Source organism: Oncorhynchus keta, chromosome 1, assembly GCF_023373465.1.
Source record: "Oncorhynchus keta strain PuntledgeMale-10-30-2019 chromosome 1, Oket_V2, whole genome shotgun sequence".
Taxonomy (NCBI): Eukaryota; Metazoa; Chordata; class Actinopteri; order Salmoniformes; family Salmonidae; genus Oncorhynchus; species Oncorhynchus keta.
The window spans coordinates 10,562,000-10,571,525 of record NC_068421.1 but is presented as its reverse complement, the minus strand read 5'-3'; the positions used below and the strand labels follow the sequence as shown (position 1 = coordinate 10,571,525).

General features: G+C 48.0%; 1 protein-coding gene across 1 annotated transcript; it reads right to left on the bottom strand.

Annotated features, from left to right (window-relative positions):
- Nucleotides 1–4,967: 4,967 nt before the first annotated feature.
- Nucleotides 4,968–8,626, bottom strand: LOC118388473 (extracellular calcium-sensing receptor). The gene is made up of 6 exons (XM_052497087.1): nucleotides 8,356–8,626; nucleotides 7,798–8,092; nucleotides 6,760–7,572; nucleotides 6,352–6,579; nucleotides 6,106–6,229; nucleotides 4,968–5,974 (listed from the first exon to the last, which is right to left on the bottom strand). The coding sequence occupies exons 1-6, from the start codon at nucleotides 8,595–8,597 to the stop codon at nucleotides 5,070–5,072; spliced, it is 2,607 nt and encodes an 868-aa protein (XP_052353047.1). The 5' UTR covers nucleotides 8,598–8,626; the 3' UTR covers nucleotides 4,968–5,069.
- Nucleotides 8,627–9,526: the final 900 nt, after the last annotated feature.

Here is a 9,526-nt window from a genome sequence, read left to right as displayed (position 1 = left end):
AGGTGGCATGCTACTTTCTCTGGTTGTTGGGAAGGTGGCATGGTACTCTCTCTGGTTGTTGGGAAGGTGGCATGGTACTCTCTCTGGTTGTTGGGAGGTGGCATGGTACTCTCTCTGGTTGTTGGGAGGGTGGCATGGTACTCTCTCTGGTTGTTGGGAAGGTGGCATGGTACTCTCTCTGGTTGTTGGGAGGGTGGCATGGTACTCTCTCTGGTTGTTGGGAGGGTGGCATGGTACTCTCTCTGGTTGTTGGGAAGGTGGCATGGTACTCTCTCTGGTTGTTGGGGATATGGCATGGTACTCTTGTTGTTGGGAAGGTGGCATGGTACTCTCTCTGGTTGTTGGGAGGTGGCATGGTACTCTCTCTGGTTGTTGGGAAGGTGGCATGGTACTCTCTCTGGTTGTTGGGAAGGTGGCATGGTACTCTCTCTGGTGGTTGGGAAGGTGGCATGGTACTCTCTCTGGTTGTCGGGAAGGTGGCATGGTATTCTCTCTGGTTGTTGGGAAGGTGTCCTGGTACTATGGTTGTTGGGAAGGTGGCATGGTACTCTCTGGTTGTTGGGAAGGTGGCATGGTACTCTCTCTGGTTGTTGGGAAGGTGGCATGGAACTCTCTCTGGTTGTTGGAAAGGTGGCATGCTACTTTCTCTGGTTGTTGGGAAGGTGGCATGGTACTCTCTCTGGTTGTTGGGAAGGTGGCATGGTACTCTCTCTGGTTGTTGGGAGGGTGGCATGGTACTCTCTCTGGTTGTTGGGAAGGTGGCATGGTACTCTCTCTGGTTGTTGGGAGGGTGGCATGGTACTCTCTCTGGTTGTTGGGAGGGTGGCATGGTACTCTCTCTGGTTGTTGGGAAGGTGGCATGGTACTCTCTCTGGTTGTTGGGAATATGGCATGGTACTCTTGTTGTTGGGAAGGTGGCATGGTACTCTCTCTGGTTGTTGGGAGGGTGGCATGGTACTCTCTCGGGTTGTTGGGAAGGTGACATGGTACTCTCTCTGGTTGTTGGGAAGGTGGCATGGTACTCCCTCTGGTTGTTGGGAAGGTGGCATGGTACTCTCTCTGGTTGTTGGGAAGGTGGCATTGTATTCTCTCTGGTTGTTGGGAAGGTGTCCTGGTACTCTGGTTGTCGGGAAGGTGGCATGGTACTCTCTCTGGTTGTTGGGAAGGTGTCCTGGTACTATGGTTGTTGGGAAGGTGGCATGGTACTCTCTGGTTGTTGGGAATATGGCATGGTACTCTCTGGTTGTTGGAAGGTGGCATGGTACTCTCTCTGGTTGTTGGGAAGGTGGCATGGAACTCTCTCTGGTTGTTGGGAAGGTGGCATGGAACTCTCTCTGGTTGTTGGAAAGGTGGCATGCTACTTTCTCTGGTTGTTGGGAAGGTGGCATGGTACTCTCTCTGGTTGTTGCGAAGGTGGCATGGTACTCTCTCTGGTTGTTGGGAGGGTGGCATGGTACTCTCTCTGGTTGTTGGGAAGGTAGCATGGTACTCTCTCTGGTTGTTGGGAGGGTGGCATGGTACTCTCTCTGGTTGTTGGGAGGGTGGCATGGTGCTCTCTCTGGTTGTTGGGAAGGTGGCATGGTACTCTCTCTGGTTGTTGGGGATATGGCATGGTACTCTTGTTGTTGGGAAGGTGGCATGGTACTCTCTCTGGTTGTTGGGAGGGTGGCATGGTACTCTCTCTGGTTGTTGGGAGGGTGGCATGGTACTCTCTCGGGTTGTTGGGAAGGTGGCATGGTACTCTCTCTGGTTGTTGGGAAGGTGGCATGGTACTCTCTCTGGTTGTTGGGAAGGTGGCATGGTATTCTCTCTGGTTGTTGGGAAGGTGTCCTTGTACTCTGGTTGTTGGGAAGGTGGCATGGTACACTCTGGTTGTCGGGAAGGTGGCATGGTACTCTCTCTGGTTGTTGGGAAGGTGGCATGGTATTCTCTCTGGTTGTTGGGAAGGTGTCCTGGTACTATGGTTGTTGGGAAGGTGGCATGGTACTCTCTCTGGTTGTTGGAAGGTGGCATGGTACTCTCTCTGGTTGTTGGGAAGGTGGCATGGAACTCTCTCTGGTTGTTGGAAAGGTGGCATGCTACTTTCTCTGGTTGTTGGGAAGGTGACATGGTACTCTCTCTGATTGTTGGGAAGGTGGCATGGTACTCTCTCTGATTGTTGGGAAGGTGGCATGGTACTCTCTCTGGTTGTTGGGAAGGTGGCATGGTATTCCCTCTGGTTGTTGGGAAGGTGTCCTGGTACTCTGGTTGTTGGGAAGGTGGCATGGTACTCACTCTGGTTGTTGGGAAGGTGTCCTGGTACCATGGTTGTTGGGAAGGTGGCATGGTACTCTCTCTGGTTGTTGGGGATATGGCATGGTACTCTTGTTGTTGGGAAGGTGGCATGGTACTCTCTCTGGTTGTTGGGAGGGTGGCATGGTACTCTCTCGGGTTGTTGGGAAGGTGGCATGGTACTCTCTCTGGTTGTTGGGAAGGTGGCATGGTACTCTCTCTGGTTGTTGGGAAGGTGGCATGGTACTCTCTCTGGTTGTCGGGAAGGTGGCATGGTACTCTCTCTGGTTGTTGGGGATATGGCATGGTACTCTTGTTGTTGGGAAGGTGGCATGGTACTCTCTCTGGTTGTTGGGAGGGTGGCATGGTACTCTCTCGGGTTCTTGGGAAGGTGGCATGGTACTCTCTCTGGTTGTTGGGAAGGTGGCATGGTACTCTCTCTGGTTGTTGGGAAGGTGGCATGGTATTCTCTCTGGTTGTTGGGAAGGTGTCCTTGTACTCTGGTTGTTGGGAAGGTGGCATGGTACACTCTGGTTGTCGGGAAGGTGGCATGGTACTCTCTCTGGTTGTTGGGAAGGTGGCATGGTACTTTCTCTGGTTGTTGGGAAGGTGGCATGGTACTCTCTCTGGTTGTTGGGAATGTGGCATGGTACTCTCTCTGGATGTTGGGAAGGTGGCATGGTACTCTGGTTGTTGGGAAGGTGGCATGGTACTCTGGTTGTTGGGAAGGTGACATGGTACTCTCTCTGGTTGTTGGGAAGGTGGCATGGTACTCTGGTTGTTGGGAAGGTGACATGGTACTCTCTCTGGTTGTTGGGAAGGTGGCATGGTACTCTCTCTGGTTGTTGGGTAGGTGGCATGGTACTCTGGTTGTTGGGAAGGTGGCATGGTACTCTCTCTGGTTGTTGGGAAGGTGGCATGGTACTCTCTCTGGTTGCTGGGGATATGGAATGGTACTCTTGTTGTTGGGAAGGTGGCATGGTACTCTCTCAGGTTGTTGGGAAGGTGGCATGGTATTCTCCCTGGTTGTTGGGAAGGTGGCATGGTACTCTCTCTGGTTGTTGGGAAGGTGGCATGGTACTCTCTCTGGTTGTTGGGAAGGTGGCATGGTACTCTCTCTGGTTGTTGGGAAGGTGGCATGGTACTCTGGTTGTTGGGAAGGTGGCATGGTACTCTGGTTGTTGGGAAGGTGACATTGTACTCTTTCTGGTTGTTGGGAAGGTGGCATGGTACTCTCTCTGGTTGTTGGGTAGGTGGCATGGTACTCTGGTTGTTGGGAAGGTGGCATGGTACTCTCTCAGGGTGTTGTGAGGTGGCATGGTACCATGGTACTCTCTCTGGTTGTTGGGAAGGTGGCATGGTACTCTCTCTGGTTGTTGGGAGGGTGGCATGGTACTCTCTCTGGTTGTTGGGAAGGTGGCATAGTACTCTCTCTGGTTGTTTGGAGGGTGGCATGGTACTCTCTCTGGTTGTTGGGAAGGTGGCATGGTACTCTCTCTGGTTGTTGGGAATATGGCATGGTACTCTTGTTGTTGGGAAGGTGGCATGGTACTCTCTCTGGTTGTTTGAAAGGTGGCATGGTACTTTCTCTGGTTGTTGGGAAGGTGGCATGGTACTCTCTCTGGTTGTTGGGAATATGGCATGGTACTCTTGTTGTTGGGAAGGTGGCATGGTACTCTCTCTGGTTGTTGGGAGGGTGGCATGGTACTCTCTCTGGTTGTTGGGAAGGTGGCATGGTACACTCTCGGGTTGTTGGGAAGGTGGCATGGTACTCTCTCTGGTTGTTGGGAAGGTGGCATGGTACTCTCTCTGGTTGTTGGGAAGGTGGCATGGTACTCTCTCTGGTTGTTGGGAGGGTGGCATGGTACTCTCTCTGGTTGTTGGGAAGGTGGCATGGTACTCTGGTTGTTGGGAAGGTGGCATGGTACTCTGGTTGTTGGGAAGGTGACATGGTACTCTCTCTGGTTGTTGGGAATATGGCATGGTACTCTTGTTGTTGGGAAGGTGGCATGGTACTCTCTCTGGTTGTTGGGGAGGTGGCATGGTACTCTCTCTGGTTGTTGGGAGGGTGGCATGGTACTCTCTCTGGTTGTTGTGAAGGTGGCATGGTACTCTCTCTGGTTGTTGGGAGGTTGGCATGGTACTCTCTCTGGTTGTTGGGAAGGTGGCATGGTACTCTCTCTGGTTGTTGGGAAGGTGTCATGGTACTCTCTCTGGTTGTTGGGCAGGTGGCATGGTACTCTCTCTGGTTGTTGGGAAGGTGGCATGGTACTCTCTCTGGTTGTTTGGAGGGTGGCATGGTACTCTCTCTGGTTGTTGGGAATATGGCATGGTACTCTTGTTGTTGGGAAGGTGGCAAGGTACCCTCTCTGGTTGTTGGGAGGGTGGCATGGTACTCTCTCTGGTTGTTGGGAATATGGCATGGTACTCTTGTTTTTGGGAAGGTGGCATGGTACTTTCTCTGGTTGTTGGGAAGGTGGCATGGTACTCTCTCTGGTTGTTGGGAATATGGCATGGTACTCTTGTTGTTGGGAAGGTGGCAAGGTACTTTCTCTTGTTGTTGAGAAGGTTAGCATGGTATTTAGGTTATATACCTCTCACTACATTTTAGCTCTGACAATAAAAACAAATTCTGTTGAATTGGACTTCGTTCATAATCAAAAAATCAACCAATTCCATTTCTAGTTATACATGGTTTATTTTCAACATTTAACATTTAAACATTCAAACCTGAAATACTTCAAATGTAAAATTAAGTACATTATCATTATCTTGAGAAAACAAAACAATATATGCATTCATGCTGACATTTTTCCCATCATCAACTTTTTAGTGTTTTTCTCTGGTTTCATTAAAATTATATAACATTTAGGTGCAAATATACAGAAAAGCAACCCAAAGCTTGAGGACAGAATGGCAAAGATCTCCACAGCTACAGTGAACTTCCCAGGAGAGCTGACATAAGCTGGGATAAAGGTGATCCAGACTGCACAGAATATGAGCATGCTGAAGGTGATGAATTTGGCCTCATTGAAGTTATCAGGCAGCTTCCGAGCCAGAAAAGCCAGCACAAAGCACAAGAGAGACAGGAGTCCTATATAGCCCAACACAGCCCAGAATCCAACAGCTGAACCCACATCACACTCTAGAATGATCTTTTCCTTGTAGGTAGTGAGGTTTTTAATGGGGAAGGGAGGGGACAGGACCAACCACAGAGTGCATATCAAAGCCTGCACAAACGTGAAGGACACTACAGTCAATCTCTGCTGTGGAGGACCAAACCATTTCATGACATTACTGGCTGGAAGTGTAGCCCTGAAGGCCATCAACACCACTATTGTTTTCCCCAGAACACAAGAGATGCAGAGGACGAAGGTGATCCCAAACGCTGTGTGACGCAGCATACAGGACCACTCAGAGGGCCGGCCAATGAAAGTAAGAGAACACAGAAAACACAGAGCCAAGGAGAAGAGCAGCAGGAAGCTCAGTTCAGAGTTGTTGGCCCTGACGATGGGGGTTTTCTTGTATCTGAAGAAAATAAATGCCACAATACTCGTCAAACATGTTCCTAGCAGGGAGACAGCAGTCAGTAACACTCCCATGATTTCTTCATAGGAGAGAAATTCTATTTCCTTCTTTTCACACATATCCCTCTTCTTATTGGTCCAAAACTCAGGATGACATTGATCACAGGTGACAGAATCTATAAAAAAAATAAAATAAAATGAACATAATTAGTTTTATAAAGACGACACACAAACTATTTTTCATTCCAGGACAACTGTGTATGTCGTTTTTTTTTTCTCTTATCACTGTTTGACTTATTGTTACTACCTGTGTCATTGCTGATTTCTCCCTCTGCACATTGGATACAGTCATAACAGCATACAGGCTTTCCTTTCTGTACAGCCTTACGAGTACCTGGGGGACAGCTGTCACTGCACACTGACACCGGCACCTGTATAAAAAAAAAAATCTGTGGTGTTTTATATTGGAGAACATGGTGACACAATCCACTACTCTGTGTACAGTTACAACATGAAAACACATAGCGTGTATTTGACATTCAATTAGTCGCACCAGCTTTGCATTCTGTGTCCACACTAAGGAGCTGTTGTTGATGGTGAGCTGCCTGTCTGCAGGTAGGGAGGCATCGTAAAGACCCACGGTAACAAACTCCACACTGCCGTCCTCTTTCGGCTGCCAGTTGATGATGTCGTACTTGGCAGTAACGTCCCCTTTCTCGTTGAAATACACCTCCTCCCCTTCCTTTGTCTTGAAACGCACATTTTTTATGTGCTCGAGAATCTAAGGAGACATAACAATAACAGTAATAATATTAACATAGCATGAATGCTTTTGGAATGCTTTTGGAATGCTTTTGGAATGCTTTTGGAATGCTTTTGGAATGCTTTTTGTAGTTTGAACTGAAATGTCTGACATGTGAAAATCTGAGTTACACTTCCTAATGTGTGCTTATCAACTCACTGTCTGTGGATCAGGCTGTGTCTTGTTGCCACACGTCTCCCCACAGCCCCAAACATTATGGAGGGCATGGGCCACAGCCAGAACACCTTTATAGACATTATTAAAGATAGCCATTAGAGACAGATCAGTGAAGATGTTCTGCAACCCAGACAGATTCTCCCTGCCTGTACACTCTCGCTGAGACTGACCCGTCTCGGACTCTGAGCTCTCACCCTGCCTGAAGCGACAGTCAAACAGAGCCTCCCAGAACTCAGTGAACATTCTGCTGTCAATGCCGGCGGAGTTAAGCGGCCTCACGTCCAGGATGAACTCTCCCAGCCCTGTGACATGGGCTTTGGCGATGGACAGGCCTATGGCTCCATTTAGGACGTGGTGGGCATCCACCCTGGCGATGTAGGAGTCAATGATCCATCCCTCGGAGCCCACCCACTGGTAGCCTGTCAGATTGTGGAGGGCAAATTGCCTCACCAGCAAGTCTAGGTCCAGGAAGGAGAGGAAGGCAACAATGACCTTGGATTTGGACGTCTTGATGCTCTCTATGACCCTCTGCAGCTTCTCCTCAGGGTCTGTCCTGAAGAAGGCCACAGAGTACTCCAGACAGATCCCCAGCTGCTCTGCCGTCTCAATGAACGTGGCCATGCCGTTATTTCCATAGTCGTCGTTGGTTCGGATGGCGCCCACCCAAGTCCATCCAAAGTGCTTGACCAGCTGGGCCAGGGCTCTGCTCTGGTAGCGGTCACTGGGGATGGTTCTGAAGAAGGAGGGGTACTTGACTTTATCACTCAGACACCCACATGTGGCAAAGTGGCTGATCTGAGGAAATAAATTGTACAGGAGTCACAATAGACAACCAATTAGGACATACAACTATCTATCAACAGTATAAGAATAGACAACACATCCAAATACTACTATTTAGGGGGGAAAGCATTTTTCAAAAAGTTTTTAATGACTACCAATGAGCATGTTTTGAGTTAATGTATAGAACATCTTAATTCACTGATACCCTCTTGACTCCTAACCCTGCCCTCTGCCTACCATCGGGATATGGAAGGGACCGAGGACGGTAGCAGTGGCCATGCTGGGTGAGGAGGAGTCCTCCCCCATGATGGCCTGAACCTGGGCTGGTCTGGAGCAACCTGAACCCTCTGTGGCTGTCTCCTGGTTCCCGTTAGCCAGCGCCAGGGCCACCCTCACCCCTCTGGCTATGGAGCCACATGAGTCATAGATCTTATAGCCTAGAGAGACACCGGGCAACAGGGATGAGCTGTTGTTGATCTCCTCTATGGCAAACAGCATAGCCTGGGTAAACTGGAACGCTCTGAAATTCAGACTGGTTCCAACACGACAGTTGTTAATGTCAGGGTTTGGGGTTCAAATGTTCCCTGACTAAAAATGCACAATATTTTTTTTAAATATATATTTTGTAAGAAATTATTCTAGAGATACATTATTGAAACCGATAATTGTTGATAACCATAGTAAAACAATAAGGAATTAGCTGTTTTCTTAATATGTATGGTGTTCTTAAAAATTACCAAGGTATTTTCCCTGATTTTCAATATTATGACAACCTTATTCCTGCCAGTAGTTTACCTGGTGCACTGCAGAGGTGGTGGGCTATGTGTGTAGTTCAGCTCTCTGTTCTGCCAGCTGCTGTGGAATGAGAAGATGCCTCCCAGAATGATGTCTCCGTCCTTGGCCAGCTGTGGGTACTCTGGACCTCCTCTCCGCCTGCACATCACCAGGCCCTCTGGCTCTGCCTTGGATAGAGCAGCCACCAGAACCAGCTGTAGCATCGCCCAGCCCTGCTCTGGCCACCTATGTGTGGACAGCATACCTGACACTGCTAGGCTTCTGTAGTATGCTAGGCTGGCATTACAGGTGCCCAACAAAGGGATGGCAGTGCTGAAACTGATATTTATACGGTGTCACACTCCACCAGGGAACGTGCACCATTGGGCATCAGTGAGGGAGGTGCTACATTGTGTCATGATAACAACACTTTATTGATTACCGGAAAATTACTGGCATGTTTAGTGTGGAGATGTTTTAAGAAGGTCATACCAAGGATCATTTTGCTATTTGATTTTGAATTTTAAGACCCCTTGAAGTATCAAAAAAAATTCCCCCCAAAAATATTTGATGAAACATTGAATTTGGCCTTACTGCTAGTAGCCCATACAAATGCATTGAATAACATATTCACTACATGGAACAATAGATAGGCCCCCCCCAAAAAAAATCTAAAGGAATTTTATTCTGAAGTGTCTTATATCTGACAGATATGAGAAAGAACAGGAAATGTAACAATATATTTTTCGCACATAATGGTCTCCATGTAACATAACAAAATGTGGAAAAAGTCAAGGGGTCTGAATACTTTCCGAATGCATTGAATTTGGAAATGATTCAGACCCCTTGAATTTTTCCACATTTTGTTACGTTACAGCCTAATTCTAAAATGGATTAAATCGTTTTTTCCCCCTCACCAATCTACACAATACCCCATATCGACAAAGCAAAAAAAAGAAACATTTTTTGTTGTTGAAATTTCTTACAAAAAAATGATAATATCACATTTACATAAGTATTCAAACCCTTTACTCGGTACTTTGGCAGTGATTACAGCCTTGAGACCTCTTGGGTATGAGGCTACAAGCTTGGTACACCTGTATTTGGGGAGTTTATCCCATTCTTCTCTCATGCTCTGTCAGATTGGATGGGGAGCATTGCAGCACAGGTATTTTCAGAGATGTTCGATTGT

Coding starts and splice junctions, on each gene's coding strand:
- LOC118388473 (XM_052497087.1), bottom strand. CDS start 8,597: ATGCTGTCCACACATAGGTGGCCAGAGCAGGGCTGGGCGATGCTACAG. Junction 7,573..7,797: donor GTCCCTTCCATATCCCGATG/GTAGGCAGAGGG, acceptor TTATTTCCTCAG/ATCAGCCACTTTGCCACATG. Junction 6,230..6,351: donor GGACACAGAATGCAAAGCTG/GTGCGACTAATT, acceptor TTTTTTATACAG/GTGCCGGTGTCAGTGTGCAG.